Here is a 22,914-nt window from a genome sequence, read left to right as displayed (position 1 = left end):
AAAATAACAGACTTATCACAATAAAAGAAAGGTGGAGCAAATAAGTCTCCAAAAACCGGCTGACAGCCAAAATACGAAATACTACCTAAGACTGAAACAAATAACGTAACAGAGAGAACACTTCTGGTACCTGTACATAGATCTCCGATCAGACACTGAGTAGTACTGCTGGACATAGAGAAACTAGCAGAGAAAACTGAGCAAGGGAACACAGGGAAGTGAGGGCATAAATAAAAAGGTGAACCGATAGACTCAGGTGACACCAATAGGATGATGATTAGTCCCGACTGTGAGTGAGGAGGTGCCTAAGGTTGTCGGAGGATGACACCTAGTGGGACGCTCCGGAACTGCGACCCCCTCCTGTAACATTTTAGTTTTTGAAATATTTAGTACTAACTTATTCATTGCCACCCATTTCAAAACTAACTGCAGCTCTTTGTTAAGTGTTGCAGTCATTTTAGTCGCTGTAGTAGCTGACGTGTATAGTGTTGAGTCATCCGCATACGTAGACACACTTGCTTAACTGAAAGCCAGTGGCATGTCAATAGTAAAGATTGAAAAAAGTAAGGGGCCTAGACAGCTGCCCTGGGGAACTCCTGATTCTACCTGGATTATGTTGGAGAGGCTTCCATTAAAGAACACCCTCTGTGTTCTGTTAGACAGGTAACTCTTTATCCACAATACATGAGGGGATGTAAAATCATAACACATACACTACCGGTCAAAAGGTTTAGAACACCTACTCATTCAAGGGTTTTTCTTTATTTTTACTATTATCTACATTGTAGAATAATAGTGAAGACATCAAAACTGTGAAATAACACATATGGAATGATGTAGTAACCAAAAAAGTGTTAAACAAATCAAAATAGATTTGAGATTTGAGATTCTGCAAATAGCCACCCTTTGCCTTGATGACAGCTTTGCACACTCTTGGCATTCTCTCAACCAGCTTCACCTGGAATGCTTTTCCAACTGTTGAAGGAGTTCCCACATATGCTGAGCACTTGTTGGCTGCTTTTCCTTCACTCTGCCGTCTGACTCATCCCAAACCATCTCAATTTGGTTGAGTTCGGGGGATTGTGGAGGCCAGGTCATCTGATGCAGCACTCCATCACTCTCCTTCTTGGTAAAATAGCCCTTACACAGCCTGAAGGTGTGTTGGGTCATTGTCCTGTTGAAAAACAAATGATAGTCCCACTAAGCCCAAACCAGATGGGATGGCTGTGACACTCTGGCTCCGGGACTTTTGTATTTGAGCCAGGGTGTATTTGTTTTGTTGGGTTTTGTTGTGGGGTTTGTTGTATAGGGTGTATTCGGTTGGTTGTGTTTTGGGTGAGTTAATTGTGGTGTCGTGTGACTCCCAATCGGAGGTAACGAGTGTCAGCTGTCGGCTCGTTATCTCTGATTGGGAGCCATATTTAAACTATTTGTGTTCTCATGAGGGTTGTGGGTTTTTGTTCCAAGTTCAGTCGGTGTACTGAGGACGTTACGGTTCTTGTTTTGTTTTGTCGTTTATTCTACAATAAAGTCATGTTTCTTGGACACGCTGCGCCTTGGTCATACTTGGACGACATAGACCCCCGTGACAATGGCGTATCGCTGCAGAATGCTGTGGTAGCCATGCTGGTTAAGTGTGCCTTGAATTCTAAATAAATCACAGACAGTATCACCAGCAAAGCACCCCCACACCATAATACCTCCTCCTCCATGCTTTACGGTGAGAAATACACATGCGGAGATCATCCGTTCCCCCACACCACGTCTCACAAAGACACGGCGGTTGGAACCAAAAATCTCCAATTTGGGCTCCAGACCAAAGGATACATTTCCACCAGTCAAATGTCCATTGCTCGTGTTTCTTGGCCCAAGGAAGTCTCTTCTTTGTATTGGTGTCCTTTAGTAGTGATTTCTTTGCAGCAATTCGACCATGAAGGCCTGGTTCACACAGTCTCCTCTGAACAGTTTATGTAGAGATGTGTCTGTTTTGTTTTTTTTATAATATGTTTATTATTTTCCAATAAAAATAAAGTAAAAGAGACAGCAATACAAACAATGACATTCATTGTACTGTTGGATGGGATGGCCAGTTTAGAGGACAAAACAAAAGTTAACTCACACATACACAAAATAAAACAAAATCCTATTAGGTGGTACGTGTATAAGAAGACAGCATATAGTCATTACAAGCAGTGTAGTTCAGCCAAAAATAAATATTGAGTGGAGTACAGCACAGAGTAGCAGCAGATCGTCAGCCCAGTTATGAAGCGGGACTAGACCATTTATCCAGTATCGGCTGCCATATTTTGTAAAACAATGGACTTCTATTGGAGGTGTTGTATCGAATCTTTTCCATATGGATTACATTCCCTAAATCCCGTAACCACATTTCAAAGGTGAGATGTGTCTGTTACTTGAACTCTGTGAAGCATTTATTTGGGTTGCAATTTCTGAGGCTGGAAACTCTAATTAACCTATCCTCTGCAGCAGAGGTAAATATGGGTCTTCCATTCCTGTGGCGGTCCTCATGAGTGCCAGTTTCATCATAGCGCTTGATGGTTTTTGCGACTGCACTTGAAGAAACTTTCAAAGTTCTTGAAATGTTCCGTATTGACTGACCTTCATGTCTTAAAGTAATGATGGACGATTAGTTACCGGAGTGTAACTCCAGTTCTATGAGTGGAGCGGAGCCCCATAGGGGAGCTCTGCTCCTAATGGTTTACCCTCTGCCCTAAGGCAGCAGCAGCCTGAGACAAAATTATGCACACACCTACAGCCAATAGGAGTACAGGTGTCCCTATAAGAGGGGACGCTTCCCCTCAATCAGCCTCCCGAGATATTTTTCTTCAGCGAGACTAGAGAGGGTCGGCAGGGCCTTAAGTCCTATGGGGCTCCGCTCCACTCATAGAACTGGAGTTACACTCCGGTAACTAATCGTTCTATATTGTGGAGCTCCGCCCCATAGGGGAGCTCTGCTCCTAATGGTTTAAGGCGGAGCGTAGCGCTCCAAAATGTACTCCCTGCCGAACCTAACACTTCCCATCAAAACGAGAAAGTCAGGCCCAGCAATGGCTGTAACCGAGTCCCGCAGTACTGCAACTAAAAACCCCTACGGGCGTCACAATATACCGCGTCATCGGTTAAAAGACCCGCCCCACCTAGTCCAATGGCAATGCCAATGACTAGTGGGCAGATCACCAGAATAGAAGCCATACTAATCTGTACTAGCAGATAGATGTGCCTCAATATCCTGTGAAAACACTACCGACCACTAATGGAATGACATCAAATGTCACTCTACATTATGAACGCGGTAGACCGCCTCACTCACTCAATGGAATCCCAGAGATTAGTGGGCAGGAACAAAACATGAGTCATACTATCTGAGCGAGCAGATAGATGACCTCATATTCTGTTAATCCACGCATGCCTCTACTGTACTGAGCTTGTCAGTCAGGATTCATGCCACAAAATATGTTTTCTCATCCAAAGCGGACCTGATGGAAACCCAGTCCATAGTCCTGCTTTTCCCTCTCTTCCTAGCTCCAGATCTCCCTTCAGCTATGCTGAGTACAGACCGAGCCAAAGAGTTAGAAAACACATCTGTTAAAGACATGTCTTCCTAACCAAAAGCGGACCTGATGGAAACCTGTGTCCACAGTCCTGCTTCTCCTCTCCTTCTTGCTCAAGATCTCCCTTCAGCCACGCTGAGTACAGATCGAGCCAGAGAATTGGAAGACATATCTAAGAGATAGAAACGGATAAATGGAGACGGCGTCGACCAGGATGCTGCTCTACAGATATCCTCTACTCCCGTTCCTCTAAAAAGGGCAGTAGAAGCCGCTACTCCACGAGTGGAGTGAGCTCTGATACCCTGAGGCAATTGCCGCCCTGCTACCTCATAAGCTGTCTCAATGCCTTCGCAAAGCCAGTGAGACAGCCTCTGTTTTGAAAGTGGTCTACCTAGTGCAGCCGCACCGTGACACACAAACAACTGAGGCGATGACCTAATCGCTGCTGTGCGCTCGACGTAACACGCCAAAGCGCGTACCGGGCACAGGCGATGGAGCTTTTCCTCACTCCTCTCTCTATGAGGAGGAGGAGAAAAAGCCCACAGCTCCACGGTCTGTGACCTATATGAACTCTTAATAACCTTCGGCACAAATGCCGGGTTAGGACGTAACACTGCTCTGCTCAGGTCACCATTGATGGCCAGGCAGTCAGGTCTCGTCGAAAGAGCACACAAATCACTGACCCGCTTAGTTGTAGTCAAAGCGAGCAACAGTGCTGTCTTGATAGACAGCATCTTGAGGGGTATTTGATTCAATGGCTCGAACGGCGACTTACATAGCGCTTCGAGTACCAAAGCCAAATCCCACTGAGGAAGCGTGACTCTAGGTGTTGGCCTAAGTCGCCGCGTTCCTAATAGGAAGCGTTTCACTAGAGGGTGACTAAAGACATTGTCTCTGCCAAAACCCTCATGACAAGCTGAAATCGCTGCTGCAAACACTCTAATCGTGGCAGGCGATTTTTGCTTATCAAACATGAGCTGCAGAAAAGAGAGAATACTCTCCACCTGACAGCTCATGGGGTCCACACTTTGTGTGACACACCATCGTGAAAACACGTTCCATCTACTGGCATACATCTTAGAAGTGGAACTGGCACGTGAACCCTGTATGGTCCTGATCACCGCATCAGATAACCCACGGCGTTCTAGCCTGTCCCTCTCAGCAGCCAGGCCTTCAGTGGTTGGCCGATTATGGGCAATTTCCCTATCGTGCCAGCCGCCTGAGACAACGCGTCCCGTCGATGTGGAATTGGCCAAGGTGGCGCAATCAACATCTGACTCATCTCCGCAAACCACAGAGCCCCCGGGCGATCGGGCGCTATCGGTATCACTGACAGCCCCCCTGACCTCACCCTGGCTAGCAGTGGGAGAATGCAGGACAGCGGAGGGAATGCATACAGGAGAACTCTCGGCCACGGTTGGTGCGCAAAGGCGTCCCTTCCCAGTGGCGGTTCGTCCTGTTCCCTCAGAGAGAACCACAGAGGACATTGCGCGTTCACGCGTGACGCGAATAGGTCCACCTCGGCTCTCCCGAATTGTTCCCAAATCTGGAGAACAATGTCTGGATGCAGACACCACTCGTCGTCTCGAGGACCCCCTCTTGACATGAGGTCTGCTCCTACGTTCAAGTAGCCCGGAATGTGTGCTGCTCTCAATGAGCGAAGGTGCTCGTGAGCCCACAGCCACAATTCCTCTGCCGCCCGATGGAGAGCAGGAGACCTGACTCCTCCCTGGCGATTTATGTGGGCTACTGTGGTCCGGTTGTCTGACCAGACCAGCACATCGCGACCCCGAAGGGTAGACGCGAAGTGGGTCAGAACCAGTCGAACCGTTTCCAACTCCAGGAGGTTGATGTGACGACCTGATTGAGGCCACACACCTCCTATCGCTTGTGTCTGACATGTCCCTCCCCATCCCGTCAGGGACGCATCCGTGAATACTGGGATGTGAGAGGACACCTTTCCTATCGGGACTCCGTGCGTGAGAACGCGCGAGCTTCTCCAATAGTTTAGGTCTGCACTGAGCGAGAGGGGAACCACCACCAACCGATGACGTTGACGCAATGGGTCTAGTCTTAGTTGGGCGAACCATCGCTGCGTCCTGCGCATGTGCAGGAGTCCCAGCGGAACCACAGAGTGGGCTGACGACATGAGACCCAAAAGTGACATGATCGACAGCGCCGTCACCGTGTGATTCGGACAACACTTCCTTAGGGCTAGCAACAAGGCTACCCTTCGGGGGTCCGAAATTCGAGCCCTCATCCTCACAGTGTCTAGCTGTATCCCCAGGTAGACAATCTGATGAGTGGGCCAGGGCGCGCTCTTTTTCCAATTCACAGCAAACCCCAGACTTGTGAGATGCATCACTGTCTGTGTTGTGTGAGTGATCGCCAGCTCTGCTGACGGGGCGAGAACAAGTAGGTCGTCCAGGTAGGCTAGTAGCCGTATTCCCTGACGACGCAACGGTTCCAATGCCGCCTCCACACACTTGGAAAATGTGCGAGGTGCCAGGGCATACCCAAATGGCATCCTCGTGTATTCGTACGCCACCCCTTGAAAGGCGAACCGCAGAAACTTCCTGTGACGCGGCTGAACCGGCACATGAAAGTACGCGTCCTTTAGGTCTATGCTCGTACAAAAATCCCCTTTCTGGACACATTCCAGCAGGCGTTTTGTCGTTAGCATTCGGAAGGGCCGTTTGGTTATGCTCTCGTTGAGAATGCGTGAATCCAAAATCGGCCTCACTCCTCCCGTCTTTTTGGGCACTAGGAAATAAGGCAAATATAGCCCTTTGTTCCTTTGCTCCCGGGGAACTACTGTCACCGCCTCCTTCGCCAAAAGTTCCGTAATCTCTGTCATCAGAGCGGCCACTTTGTCTGGCGTCTTCATCACCGTCTCCACCACTCCCCTGAAGGGGGTGGGGTCCGGTGGAATTGGAGAGCATAACCCTTCTGCAACGTCTGTTCTAGCCAGCGTGAGAGGGTGCAGCTTCTTCGCCACTGCCAGCAATGCAGAGAAAGTGGCTGGGCGCGAAGCTGTGGTGCATCCAGTAGGAAGGACCTGTATTCCTCTATGGCCCTTACCGCCACTGTTCCCCGACATTGAAGTGGTGGAACAGCCCAAGGTGGGCCTCCCGTGAAAGGGAGAGGAAATGCGTTCAGTTAAACCCGTAACCGTCGTATTCCTGCCCTCCTTGAACGCATCGCGGGTCTGAATTGCGCTGACCGAGGCCACAGCCTGCGGCAGGGCACCATCCCCAGCGAGCGATTGCGTCATCTTAGGTGACTGCAATTCGCTATCAGAGCCCTTCACTACAGTACTCCTAGAAGTCTGTAGTATGAGGTCTCTATGAGGTAAAACAAGACGGCGCCTTGATACCTTCTTAACTTTCACCTTCTGTGTGTGTTCAACTCTGCACCCCTGGTGGGTTGATTCACGCTCAGTGTGGTGAGTACTGGCTCGTTCTGTCAGGGGAGCTGATACTTTGGTTATACCCATAACGCTAGTAATCCTGCCCTCCGTGAACGTAGCATGGGTCTGAATCGCATTAACCGAGACCTTGGTCTGCGATAATGCGCCGTCCCCAGATAGCTGCTGTGTTACAATGCCTGGGGGCGCCGATACTCTGGGCACCTTGGTGACCGCGGTAATCGGGCCCTCCGTGAACGCAGCATGGGTCTGGCTCGTACTAGTGGAGACCTTAGTCTGTACTAGTGCGCCATCCCCAAATAGCGGCTGCGTCCTCATGTCAGAATCTGACCGGGACTGCTGCCTTCTATGTAAAGCACTTCTTATACGTGAAGTGTGATGTGACGACCTGATTGAGGTCTTCTGGATACCTACTCTTAGTGCCTGTTCAGCAACGCACCCTCGGTGGGCTGAACGGCTCTTAGAGTGGTAAGGAAGAGAGGGTGAGATTTGAACGCTCTCGGACGTATTATGGAAAAGAGGCTCTTTTTTGACAAAGTCAGGTGGAGCCAACTCTTTATTAAACACATCAACAAAAGCATTTACATCAGCACCCGTCCCTTCAACCGAAGGGTGGGGGGGAACAGTGGGCGCGTTCGACACCATCGATGCGTCCTCCATCCTCTCCCCCGCGTCCCGTCACGTACGCCTCCTCTTGCCTCCCTTGGAGGGCCAGGTCGGCGTCCTCGTCACCTCCCTCGCCGGCTGTAGTGGGGCTACCGTAGCTGCTGGGAGGGCCGAGCCCGCTCCCTTGCTGCTCGTGGCCGCCGGATGATGCCGATTACGCCGCCTCGTCGTAGATCCCGGTCTACTTAGAGGGGCGGAGGTAGATGGCCTTTGGGGAGGAGGGGGGCCGAGTCGTCCTGCCAACGGCAGGTGCTTGGCCAACTGCTTCTTCTCCTCCTCCAACTTCGAAAAACGCTCCGTCGCCTCTTTGACTGCGACCCCAAAGAGGCCGTCGTCAGAGAGGGGGGCGTTCAAGAGAGACGTCCTGTCTGCCTCTTTCATGGAAGTCAAAGACAACCAGAGGTGTCGTTCCCCGACCACCGAAGTGGCCATGGATCTCCCCGCGCAGACTGCGGACGCCTGTGTAAGGTGGAGTATGGCGCCAGAAATCCTGGACGCCTCCTCCACCTCCTCTGGTGCCATCTCTGTCTTACCCGTGGTTAAACGGGACAGAGAGGCCGCCAAGAGGGCAATGTTGTTAGCTGCTGCTACAGCTTGGGCTCCCAACCCAAAAGACTTCTCCAACAGCGACGCTGTGAGTCGGTCCTTCTGGGATGGCAACGTGGCCTTCTTGGAAGAGGGCCAAGGGCTCGAACCCGGTACGAGATACGCCGCCATGGCGCTCTCTAACCTGGGGATCCCCTGACACTGGAACCTTCCTTCCACTCTCGTGAATGGGAGATACGCTTTTACAGGCGAACGCGCCGCTAAAGGTGCCTCCCCCGAGCCTCCAACGTACCTAGCCAAAGAAGGCATGGCAGGAGCCACTGGCTCTGCCGCCTTCCTCGGCCTGGAATAAGGACCGCCCTCCATCATATCAACCTCCGGTGCGGAGGGAAGAGGGGGCAGGCTTATTGCCAGCCGTTGAGCAGCTCTCTCAATGAGACACGGAAAATCCGCTCTCAGAGAGGCTGCAGCGAAAGAGAGAGCTTCTGATCTCTCAGAGCTCGTATCCCCTTCGCTATAGGGACTACAAGCCCTCTCGCTCTCCAGAGGAAAGGGGGGCTTGAAAGTATGAGGGACGGGGTCCGACTGTTCCATTGGAATGCCAGACCCTTCCTCAAAATCCCCATCTTCCCCCGAGTCTGCGCCGTCGGACGACGCCTCTGAAGCAGAGGCTAGTATCGACAGCACATCCTCAAGGGGGATGTCCTCCCTGAAAAACGCCCAACGCTGCTTCCTCTCCTTTAAAGAAAGGAGGGCGCAGGAGGCGCAATTCGGGGGACTGCAGACGCCCTCCTTGGCATGCTGGGATCCCAAACACACTAAACATAAGTCGTGGTGGTCACCGGCCGCCATGGAGGTGCATCTGCACTGAGCTCTGAAAAGAGCTTTTGGGGGGGGAAAATCACCCGGTGTGCTCATTTAGACGACGTTGATGACTGGAATATCAACGGCGTTTTCGTCCTGAGTCTTCGTGCTTCGTCTCTTCTTGGCTCTTCAGTCTAGTCATCCAGTCGCTGAAGAAAAAGGGAGGCTGATTGAGGGGAAGCGTCCCCTCTTATAGGGACACCTGTACTCCTATTGGCTGTAGGTGTGTGCATAATTTTGTCTCAGGCTGCTGCTGCCTTAGGGCAGAGGGTAAACCATTAGGAGCAGAGCTCCCCTATGGGGCGGAGCTCCACGATATAGAACTGTCATTTCTCTTTGCTTGTTTGAGCTGTTCTTGCCATAATATGGACTTGGTCTTGTACCAAATAGGGCTATCTTCTGTATATCCCCCCCTACCTTGTCACAACACAACTGATTGGCTCAAACACATTATGAAGGAAATAAATTCCACAAATTCACTTTTAAGAAGGCACACCTGTTAATTGAAATGAATTCCAGGTGACTACCTCATGAAGCTGGTTGAGAGAATGCCAAGAGTGTGCAAAGCTGTCATCATGGCTATTTGAAGAATCTCAAATCTCAAATATATTTTGATTTGCTTAACACTTTTTTTGGTTACTACATGATTCCATATGTGTTATTTCATAGTTTTGATGTCTTCACAATTATTCTACGATGTAGAAAATTGTAAAAATAAAGAAAAATCATTGAATGACTAGGTGTTCTAAAACTTTTGACCAGTAGTGTAAGTTTGTATCTGGTCAAACACCATTTTTCCAAAACTTTACTAAGGGTTGGTAACAGGCTGATTGGTCGGCTATTTGAGCCAGTAAAGGGGGCTTTCCTATTCTCAGGTAGCTGAATGACCCTCCAGACCTGAGGGAACACACTTTCTAGTAGGCTTAAATTGAAGATATGGCAAATAGGAGTGGCAATATCGTCCGCTATTATCCTCAGTAATTTTCCATCCATGTTGTCAGACCAAGGTGGCTTGTCATTTCACCTCTTCCACACTCAGTTTACGGAATTCAAAATTACAACGCTTGTCTTTCATAATTTGGTCAGATATACTTGGATGTGTAGTGTCAGCGTTTGTTGCTGGCATGTCATGCCTGAGTTTGCAAATTTTGCCAATGAAAAAATCATTAAAGTAGTTGGCAATATCAGTCGGTTTTGTGATGAATGAGCCATCTGATTCAATGAATGATGGAGCTGAATTTGCCTTTTTCCCCAAAATTTCATTGAAGGTGCTCCAAAGCTTTTTACTGTAATTCTTTGTCGTTTATCCATGTTTCATAGTGTAGTTTCTTCTTCTTTTTATTCAGTTTAGTCACATTATTTATTGGTTGTACAGCCAGACCTATTTGCCATTCCTTTTGCCTCATCCCTCTCAACCATACACTTTTTCAATTTCTCACAGTACATTAGAATACGTTAATCCACATTACTCTACATTACTCTTCATTATAATACATTTTACTACATTTTACTACAGTACTCTACATTATATTACATTACTCTACATTATACTACATTACTCGACATTACCCTACATTACAGTACATTATTGTCACGATCGTCGTAGGAGTGAGTAGACCAAGGCGCAGCGTGTGAAACAAACATGACTTTAATTAGTTAAAGTATACAAAACAAAACACGACTCGTGAAGTCCACGGTAAACAAATACCGACACGGAACAAAAACCCACAAACACAAAGTGAAACACAGACAGTTAAATATGGCTCCCAGAGACAACCAGCCGACAGCTGACACTCGTTGCCTCTGATTGGGAGTCACACAGGCAAACATAGAAACAGACAACCTAGAACCCCCAACATAGACATATCACACATAGAATAAACACACCCTGGCTCAACAAATAGAGTCCCAGAGCCAGGGTGTGACAATTATACTACATGAATCCACATTACTCCACATTACTCTTCATTATAATACATTTTACTACATTTTACTACAGTACTCTACATTATATTACATTACTCTACATTATACTACATTACTCGACATTACCCTACATTACAGTACATTATACTACATGAATCCACATTACTCCACATTACTCTTCATTATAATACATTTTACTACATTTTACTACAGTACTCTACATTATATTACATTACTCTACATTATACTACATTACTCTATATTACTCTACATTACTCTACATTATATTACATTACTCTACATTATACTACATTACTCTATATTACTCTACATTACTCTACATTACTCTACATTACTCTATATTACTCTATATTACTCTACATTATACAGAGTTAATCCACATTACTCTACATTACTCAGCCTACTGTTTTTTCGGGGGGAGGAGGGTGTTTGTTGGGGTACAGTAATATTGAGTCTTTTGCATCTCTCCTTTCAGATCTACTACCACGGGGAGCCTATCAGTGTCAACGTTCACGTCACAAACAACACCAACAAGACAGTGAAGAAAATGAAGATTTCAGGTTATTGCAACCTACAATTCAGAATCAAATTACTGTAATCCTGTGTGTTTCTTTCAGAACATTGACAGGTTCTACATATGTAGGATCTCAATTTGACCAATATTGTCACAGCAGAAATATCCTGCAACAATAGGATTTGAACATTTAGTCCATAATGTTGCTTATCGGCGGTTAGGCTATTAGCTAGACAAAAGTAGTCTACATGAACAGTGCAATACTGTTAATATAACAATGTATTATTGTGGGTTTTCAGTGAATTAATGTAAATCATGAAGCTCATCTGCATTTCCTGCGGTTCAGGAAAATTCTCAGCAACAAAAGAGTGATCAAATTAAGATACTACATCTGTAAGTATTGTAATTTCTATTCACAGTGCGTCAGTATGCAGACATCTGCCTATTCAACACAGCACAATACAAATGCCCGGTCGCAACAGAGGAGACAGAGTACGTTTCTTTACCTTCTTTATAATACAGACATCTGACATGTAGGCCAGGCCAGTCTTCAATAACTAATGACTTGTGACATCTGACATGTAGGCCAGGCCAGTCTTCAATAACTAATGACTTGTGACATCTGACATGTAGGCCAGGCCAGTCTTCAATAACTAATCTGACATTTGGATATAGAGATACAGTGGGGGAAAAAAGTATTTAGTCAAATCAAATCAAATCAAATGTTATTGGCCACATGTGCCGAATACAACAGGTGCAGACATTACAGTGAAATGCTTACTTACAGCCCTTAACCAACAGTGCATAAAAATAAAACAACAACAAAAAAAGTGTTGAGAAAAAAAGAGCAGAAGTAAAATAAAATAACAGTAGGGAGGCTATATATACAGGGGGGTACCGGTGCAGAGTCAACGTGCGGGGGCACCGGCTAGTTGAGGTAGTTGAAGTAATATGTACATGTGGGTAGAGTTAAAGTGACTATGCATAAATAATTAACAGAGTAGCAGCAGCGTAAAAGGATGGGGTGGGGGGGCAGTGCAAATAGTCCGGGTAGCCATGATTAGCTGTTCAGGAGTCTTATGGCTCGGGGGTAGAAGCTGTCTGGACTATCAGCCACCAATTGTGCAAGTTCTCCCACTTAAAAAGATGAGAGAGGCCTGTAATTTTCATCATAGGTACACGTCAACTATGACAGACAAATTGAGATTTTTATTTCTCCAGACAATCACATTGTAGGATTTTTAATGAATTTATTTGCAAATTATGGTGGAAAATAAGTATTTGGTCACCTACAAACAAGCAATATTTCTGGCTCTCACAGACCTGTAAATTCTTCTTTAAGAGGCTCCTCTGTCCTCCACTCGTTACCTGTATTAATGGCACCTGTTTGAACTTGTTATCAGTATAAAAGACACCTGTCCACAACCTCAAACAGTCACACTCCAAACTCCACTATGGCCAAGACCAAAGAGCTGTCAAAGGACACCAGAAACAAAATTGTAGACCTGCACCAGGCTGGGAAGACTGAATCTGCAATAGGTAAGCAGCTTGGTTTGAAGAAATCAACTGTGGGAGCAATTATTAGGAAATGGAAGACATACAAGACCACTGATAATCTCCCTCGATCTGGGGCTCCACGCAAGATCTCACCCGTGGGGTCAAAATGATCACAAGAACGGTGAGCAAAAATCCCAGAACCACACGGGGGGACCTAGTGAATGACCTGCAGAGAGCTGGGACCAAAGTAACAAAGCCTACCATCAGTAACACACTACGCCGCCAGGGACTCAAATCCTGCAGTGCCAGACGTGTCCCCCTGCTTAAGCCAGTACATGTCCAGGCCCGTCTGAAGTTTGCTAGAGTGCATTTGGATGATCCAGAAGAGGATTGGGAGAATGTCATATGGTCAGATGAAACCAAAATAGAAATTCTTGGTAAAAACTCAACTCGTCGTGTTTGGAGGACAAAGAATGCTGAGTTGCATCCAAAGAACACCATACCTACTGTGAAGCATGGGGGTGGAAACATCATGCTTTGGGGCTGTTTTTCTGCAAAGGGACCAGGACGACTGATCCGTGTAAAGGAAAGAATGAATGGGGACATGTATCGTGAGATTTTGAGTGAAAACCTCCTTCCATCAGCAAGGGCATTGAAGATGAAACGTGGCTGGGTCTTTCAGCATGACAATGATCCCAAACACACCGCCCGGGCAACGAAGGAGTGGCTTCGTAAGAAGCATTTCAAGGTCCTGGAGTGGCCTAGCCAGTCTCCAGATCTCAACCCCATAGAAAATCTTTGGAGGGAGTTGAAAGTCCGTGTTGCCCAGCGACAGCCCCAAAACATCACTGCTCTAGAGGAGATCTGCATGGAGGAATGGGCCAAAATACCAGCAACAGTGTGTGAAAACCTTGTGAAGACTTACAGAAAAACGTTTGACCTGTGTCATTGCCAACAAAGGGTATATAACAAGGTATTGAGAAACTTTTGTTATTGACCAAATACTATTTTCCACCATAAGTTGCAAATAAATTCATAAAAAATCCTACAATGTGAATTTCTGGATTTTTTTTTCTCATTTTGTCTGTCATAGTTGACGTGTACCTATGATGAAAATTACAGGCCTCTCTCATCTTTTTAAGTGGGAGAACTTGCACAATTTGTGGCTGACTAAATACTTTTTTCCCCCACTGTACAATATTATTGTCATAGTTTTTCTTAGGATTGAGACATTGCTGGATGGTATGCCTGGTTAACCTTCATAAACACAAATTACAAAGCAGGCCAAGCATTAGTCATCATCACAGAAAAGAACCATCTTCATGTACAGTACATCAACCTCATGTAACTGATCTGGTGTTATTGATTACGATTGATCATTGTTGTTCCAGTGACGTGGTGGCTCCAAGTTCAACGTTTTGTAAAGTCTACACCCTCACCCCCTTCCTCAACAACAACCGGGAGAAACGTGGTCTGGCGTTGGATGGGAAACTGAAGCACGAGGACACAAACCTGGCTTCTAGTACATTGTGAGTACAATGTGTTATGCTATTTTATGCAATGCTGTGCTATGCTATACTATACTATGTTATACTATTATATACTATGTTATACTATACTATGTTATTATATACTATGTTATACTATACTATGTTATACTATGTTATACTATACTATGTTATACTATACTATGCTATACTATGTTATCCTATTCTATATTATTCGATATGTTATACTATGCTATACTATGTTATACTATTCTATTTTATTCGATATGTTATACTATGCTATACTATTCTATACTATGCTATGCTCTGCTATGTCATGTTAAGGTTTCCCCCACTGTGGAGGTATAAAGCTGAAATAAGGCTTACTGTCTTCAGACATCATGTGTATGCTTGACCCTAAGGCTTACTGTCTTCAGACATCATGTATATGCTCGACTCTATTATTGTCTTCATGTCGTCGTCCGATATCTTCTCCTATTATACAGTTCACATCTGAATACAACAATTCCACCAGTTTCCACAATCCCACCAACAATCCCACCAGCTTCCACAATCCCACCAGCTTCCACAATCCCACCAGCTTCCACAATCCCACCAGCTTCCACAATCCCACCAACAATCCCACCAGTTTCCACAATCCCACCAGCTTCCACAATCCCACCAGCTTCCACAATCCCACCAGCTTCCACAATCCCACCAGCTTCCACAATCCCACCAACAATCCCACCAGTTTCCAGAATCCCAGCTGGTGAATGAAGGGCTTGGTGATAATCAGAAGATGATGTCAGTCAGTGATTTTTTTTGTTTGTCCCATCAACAGGTTAAGAGAGGGAGCCAACAAGGAGATCCTGGGTATCATCGTATCCTACAAAGTCAAAGTGAAGCTTGTTGTGTCTCGAGGCGGGTATGCACTTTAAACATACATCTTGGTGTTAAGTGTTAGGGTTAGGGTTTAAACATACGTCTTGGTGTTTGTGAACCAGTATGTTCATTTTGCCTAATAACCCTAAACCTATTTTATTGGTGTCTGGGGGTTAGGGTTATGTTCATAGACCTCCTATTAAATTACTAGAGGGGAAACGTCATCAACTCTCAAAGTTCTAGAATGGTATGAAAATGGCAGCCATTGTGGTCAGGGAGAAATCCAAACCAGTCTAATTGCAATGAATGCAATGCCAGTACAGGCATACAGTAGGTGATGCATTTCCTGATTTAACTTATGCAGGAAAATAGAAATAAGGCATCTGATATATCAAAATTGTGTAGTAGAATATTAGTATTAGTATTGTCAACCTAAAATATTATAATATAATTATAAAGTTTACACAGTTTACACCGGTTTTATAAAAATAATAATAATCTGTATAAATAGTCTCTAAAATATATGTAAACAGACCATAAATGACTCAATGTTGTTTTTTTTGGAAAGCTGTGAGTGTTATAATATGATACAAATCAGTACTTGTTGCATTTACAACTTGTCTAATGGCTCTATTCAATCCGTTTGGTGGAAATTCAGCGTTACAGCGTGATCGAAGCAATACAGATTGAATAAAGCCCTGAATCCATTCTAGTATTCTAATTCCTAATTCTATGGTTATGTGACTGCATTGCTGTCTGAGGTAAAAACACTGACAATGTTTCATTGATTTCAGACTCTTAGGAGATCTTGCAACAAGGTAAACATAGATGTTTCTGTAATGACATGTTGCATGCCAATGTTGTTGTCTAGAGTTGTAATGCTATTTGTTTTGCCCGAAGAGATGTACATTTCCGTGTTATACAGAGCAGACTGTGATGTAATAATACAAGCTGTAACATAATACTACATTGAAATGCTAATTCATAAACTTGTTTGTTCATCATACATCATTCATCTACATGTAGTTTCATTTTCTTTTCCAGTGATGTCCATGTTGAGCTCCCCTTTACGCTAATGCATCCCAAACCAATCGAAGATGCAATCTACAGAGATGGTATGTATCTACACATACAGTATTTTTCAGTTCACAAGTTTTCAATGTCGTTCTGTATCAATCAATCAACAAAAACGTTTCTTGGTCTAAAATGGTGAATTATAATGCTCATTTACTTGTATTTCAGCTGCAGACGAGGAGCCAATAGACACAAACTTGATAGAATTTGACACAAAGTAAGCAGCTCTACCCTGGTCTGTCTGTCTGTCTGTCTGTCTGTCTGTCTGTCTGACTGACACTCTAACATACTGGCCCTTGCTGGTTGCTGCCTTTACTTGTTGCTTACTGCCTGCTGCTTACTGCCTTCTGCCTGCTGCTTACTGCCTGCTGCTTACTGCCTTCTGCCTGCTGCTTACTGCCTGCTGCTTACTGCCTGCTGCTTACTGCCTTCAGCTTACTGCCTGCTGCTTGCTGCCTGCAGCTTACTGCCTTTCACTTACTGCCTGCCACTTGCTGCTTGCTGCCTTCAGTTTACTGCCTTCAGCTTACTGCCTGCTGCTTACTGCCTGCTGCTTGCTGCCTGCTGCACCACTTGTCCTCGTCAATAAAACATGGCTTCACTTCCTCCTGTTTCATTGCCTCTCTATAACAGCCCGTCTCTGGCCAATGCAACGTAACAGCCCATCTCTGGCCCAATGCAACCTAACAGCCCGTCTCTGGCCAAAGCACATTAACCAGCAGAAAGGCCCAATTATGAATAATACATTCAATATTCTTTCATGTAATGTGGTCTCTCCCAGCACGCCTCTTTATTGTTTTATAGCCATCTAAATGACTGACAGCAGGAAAGAGATGTAGCCGTGGCAGGTTTCTGTAGCTCTCAGGCTGTTGGAAGCATTAGTGTGGTTGATGGACCTGCATAATGATCTGCTGATAATACAGTTTCGGACTTGATGTTGCTGACATGTTTCTACGCCCTGTACTGTCTGTAAATGACTATGGCCAGGATTCAATCCAATTGCGTTTGTCCGCGATGCACGTTTTTAAAGGCAACGTTCCTGCGTTCGCGGAGAGACCACATTCACGGTAAACGCTGCATACTATATGTCGGTTCAATGGGAAATTCACTTTAAATAATACATTGTCCAAATCCGCTATCGGATTGAATACCGGCATAAATAACAGCAACAATAACAAAACAACAACAACAGAATAAGCTAAGACGTTTACTGAGCTGAGCATACGCCTACAGTAATTAAACAATCAAAATACTTGTGTGGTAATCTTGATTTCAGCTCTCTTTGAACCACCTATGTGTAATGCAATATGAATGGGTTATAAAGACTTATAAAGAACTGTGAGCTTTAAAACTGCTTAAACAGTATAGTTTCTAATCAATGCATTTTAATAACCAACGGATCTAATACACTTTACCAACCATCTCTGATATAATCCACTTTACTAACCAACTAATCTAATACACTTTTCTAACCATCTCTGATATAATCCACTTTACTAACCAACTGATCTAATACACTTTTCTATCCATCTCTGATCTAATACACTTTACTAACCAACTCTGATCTAATACACTTTACTAACCAACTCTGATTAAATACACTTTACTAACCATCTCTGATCTAATACACTTTACTAACCAACTGATCTAATACACTTTTTTAACCATCTCTGATCTAATACACTTTACTAACCAACTCTGATCTAATACACTTTACTAACCAACTCTGATCTAATACACTTTACTAACCATCCCTGATCTAATACACTTTACTAACCAACTGATCTAATACACTTTTCTAACCATCTCTGATCTAATACACTTTTCTAACCAACTCTGATTAAATACACTTTACTAACCAACTCTGATCTAATACACTTTACTAACCAACTGATCTAATACACTTTACTAACCATCTCTGATCTAATACACTTTATTAACCATATCTGATCTAATACACTTTACTAACCAACTCCGATCTAATACACTTTTTTAACTAACTGATTTAATACACTTTACTAACCATCTGATCTAATACACTTTACTAACCAACTCCGATCTAATACACTTTATAATATAATAATAATAATATGCCATTTAGCAGATGCTTTTATCCAAAGCGACTTAGTCATGTGTGCATACATTTTTACTTATGGGTGGTCCCGGGGATCGAACATATTACCCTGGCGTTACGAGCGCCGTGCTCTACCAATTGAGCTACAGAGGACTTTACTAACCAACTGATCTAATACACTTTACTAACCAACTCCGATCTAATACACTTCACTAACCAACTGATCTAATACATTTTACTAACCAACTCTGATCTAAAACACTTTACTAACCAACTCTGATCTAATACACTTTTCTAACCATCTCTGATCTAATACACTTTACTAACCAACTGATCTAATACACTTTACTAACCATCTCTGATCTAATACACTTTACTAACCAACTCTGATCTAATACACTTTACTACCCAACTCTGATCTAATACACTTTACTAACCATCTCTGATCTAATACACTTTACTAACCAACTCTGATCTAATACACTTTACTAACCAACTCTGATCTAATACACTTTACTAACCAACTCTGATATAATACACTTTACTAACCAACTCTGATATAATCCACTTTACTAACCAACTGATCTAATCCACTTTTCTAACCATCTCTGATCTAATACACTTTACTAACCATCTCTGATCTAATACACTTTACCAACCAACTCTGATCTAATACACTTTACTAACCAACGGATCTAATACACTTTACTAATCATCTCTGATCTAATACACTTTACTAACCAACTGATCTAATACACTTTACTAACCATCTCTGATCTAATACACTTTACTAACCAACTCTGATCTAATACACTTTACTAACCAACTCTGATCTAATACACTTTACTAACCATCCCTGATCTAATACACTTTACTAACCAACTGATCTAATACACTTTTCTAACCATCTCTGATCTAATACACTTTTCTAACCAACTCTGATCTAATACACTTTACTAACCAACTCTGATTAAATACACTTTACTAACCAACTGATCTAATACACTTTACTAACCAACTCTGATCTAATACACTTTATTAACCATCCCTGATCTAATACACTTTACTAACCAACTGATCTAATACACTTTACTAACCATCCCTGATCTAATACACTTTACTAACCAACTCTGATCTAATACACTTTATTAACCAACTCTGATCTAATACACTTTACTAACCATCCCTGATCTAATACACTTTACTAACCAACTCTGATCTAATACACTTTATTAACCAAATCTGATCTAATACACTTTACTAACCATCCCTGATCTAATACACTTTACTAACCAACTCTGATCTAATACACTTTATTAACCAACTCTGATCTAATACACTTTACTAACCATCCCTGATCTAATACACTTTACTAACCATCCCTGATCTAATACACTTTACTAACCAACTCTGATCTAATACACTTTATTAACCAACTCTGATCTAATACACTTTACTAACCATCTCTGATCTAATACACTTTACTAACCAACTGATCTAATACACTTTACTAACCATCTCTGATCTAATACACTTTATTAACCAACTCTGATCTAATACACTTTACTAACCATCTCTGATCTAATACACTTTACTAACCATCTCTGATCTAATACACTTTACTAACCATCTCTGATCTAATACACTTTATTAACCAACTCTGATCTAATACACTTTACTAACCATCCCTGATCTAATACACTTTACTAACCAACTGATCTAATACACTTTTCTAACCATCTCTGATCTAATACACTTTTCTAACCAACTCTGATTAAATACACTTTACTAACCAACTCTGATCTAATACACTTTACTAACCAACTGATCTAATACACTTTACTAACCATCTCTGATCTAATACACTTTATTAACCATATCTGATCTAATACACTTTACTAACCAACTCCGATCTAATACACTTTTTTAACTAACTGATTTAATACACTTTACTAACCATCTGATCTAATACACTTTACTAACCAACTCCGATCTAATACACTTTATAATATAATAATAATAATATGCCATTTAGCAGATGCTTTTATCCAAAGCGACTTAGTCATGTGTGCATACATTTTTACTTATGGGTGGTCCCGGGGATCGAACATATTACCCTGGCGTTACGAGCGCCGTGCTCTACCAATTGAGCTACAGAGGACTTTACTAACCAACTGATCTAATACACTTTACTAACCAACTCCGATCTAATACACTTCACTAACCAACTGATCTAATACATTTTACTAACCAACTCTGATCTAAAACACTTTACTAACCAACTCTGATCTAATACACTTTTCTAACCATCTCTGATCTAATACACTTTACTAACCAACTGATCTAATACACTTTACTAACCATCTCTGATCTAATACACTTTACTAACCAACTCTGATCTAATACACTTTACTACCCAACTCTGATCTAATACACTTTACTAACCATCTCTGATCTAATACACTTTACTAACCAACTCTGATCTAATACACTTTACTAACCAACTCTGATCTAATACACTTTACTAACCAACTCTGATATAATACACTTTACTAACCAACTCTGATATAATCCACTTTACTAACCAACTGATCTAATCCACTTTTCTAACCATCTCTGATCTAATACACTTTACTAACCATCTCTGATCTAATACACTTTACCAACCAACTCTGATCTAATACACTTTACTAACCAACGGATCTAATACACTTTACTAATCATCTCTGATCTAATACACTTTACTAACCAACTGATCTAATACACTTTACTAACCATCTCTGATCTAATACACTTTACTAACCAACTCTGATCTAATACACTTTACTAACCAACTCTGATCTAATACACTTTACTAACCATCCCTGATCTAATACACTTTACTAACCAACTGATCTAATACACTTTTCTAACCATCTCTGATCTAATACACTTTTCTAACCAACTCTGATCTAATACACTTTACTAACCAACTCTGATTAAATACACTTTACTAACCAACTGATCTAATACACTTTACTAACCAACTCTGATCTAATACACTTTATTAACCATCCCTGATCTAATACACTTTACTAACCAACTGATCTAATACACTTTACTAACCATCCCTGATCTAATACACTTTACTAACCAACTCTGATCTAATACACTTTATTAACCAACTCTGATCTAATACACTTTACTAACCATCCCTGATCTAATACACTTTACTAACCAACTCTGATCTAATACACTTTATTAACCAAATCTGATCTAATACACTTTACTAACCATCCCTGATCTAATACACTTTACTAACCAACTCTGATCTAATACACTTTATTAACCAACTCTGATCTAATACACTTTACTAACCATCCCTGATCTAATACACTTTACTAACCATCCCTGATCTAATACACTTTACTAACCAACTCTGATCTAATACACTTTATTAACCAACTCTGATCTAATACACTTTACTAACCATCTCTGATCTAATACACTTTACTAACCAACTGATCTAATACACTTTACTAACCATCTCTGATCTAATACACTTTATTAACCAACTCTGATCTAATACACTTTACTAACCATCTCTGATCTAATACACTTTACTAACCATCTCTGATCTAATACACTTTACTAACCATCTCTGATCTAATACACTTTATTAACCAACTCTGATCTAATACACTTTACTAACCATCCCTGATCTAATACACTTTACTAACCAACTGATCTAATACACTTTTCTAACCATCTCTGATCTAATACACTTTACTAACCAACTGATCTAATACACTTTACTAACCATCTCTGATCTAATACACTTTATTAACCATATCTGATCTAATACACTTTACTAACCAACTCCGATCTAATACACTTTTTTAACTAACTGATTTAATCAATCAATCAATCAATTTTATTTTATATAGCCCTTCTTACATCAGCTAATATCTCGAAGTGCTGTACAGAAACCCAGCCTAAAACCCCAAACAGCTAGTAATGCAGGTGTAGAAGCACGGTGGCTAGGAAAAACTCCCTAGAAAGGCGAAAACCTAGGAAGAAACCTAGAGAGGAACCAGGCTATGAGGGGTGGCCAGTCCTCTTCTGGCTGTGCCGGGTGGAGATTATAACAGAACCATGCCAAGATGTTCAAAAATGTTCATAAGTGACAAGCATGGTCAAATAATAATCAGGAATAAATCTCAGTTGGCTTTTCATAGCCGATCATTAAGAGTTTGAAAACAGCAGGTCTGGGACAGGTAGGGGTTCCATAACCGCAGGCAGAACAGTTTAAACTGGAATAGCAGCAAGGCCAGGCGGACTGGGGACAGCAAGGAGTCACCACGGCCGGTAGTCCCGACGTATGG

General features: G+C 42.9%; 1 protein-coding gene across 1 annotated transcript in view; it reads left to right on the top strand.

Annotated features, from left to right (window-relative positions):
• The window catches only part of LOC311115170 (beta-arrestin-1), a gene marked incomplete at both ends in the record, with an annotated part of 92,921 nt that overhangs the window by 41,412 nt on the left and 28,595 nt on the right, over positions 1-22,914 (top strand). The window contains 7 exons of the mRNA XM_084190373.1: positions 11,498-11,582; positions 11,956-12,028; positions 14,425-14,562; positions 15,362-15,445; positions 16,197-16,220; positions 16,447-16,517; positions 16,645-16,693. Of these exons, the coding sequence (XP_084046499.1) occupies positions 11,498-11,582; positions 11,956-12,028; positions 14,425-14,562; positions 15,362-15,445; positions 16,197-16,220; positions 16,447-16,517; positions 16,645-16,693 (524 nt within the window). The remainder of the gene's footprint in view (positions 1-11,497; positions 11,583-11,955; positions 12,029-14,424; positions 14,563-15,361; positions 15,446-16,196; positions 16,221-16,446; positions 16,518-16,644; positions 16,694-22,914) is intronic.

This window comes from Coregonus lavaretus (assembly GCF_964263955.1).
Source record: "Coregonus lavaretus genome assembly, contig: HAP1_SCAFFOLD_268, whole genome shotgun sequence".
In the NCBI taxonomy this organism is placed as follows: Eukaryota; Metazoa; Chordata; class Actinopteri; order Salmoniformes; family Salmonidae; genus Coregonus; species Coregonus lavaretus.
Note: the sequence above shows the minus strand (reverse complement) of the source record. Positions and strands in the feature narration are given on the sequence as shown.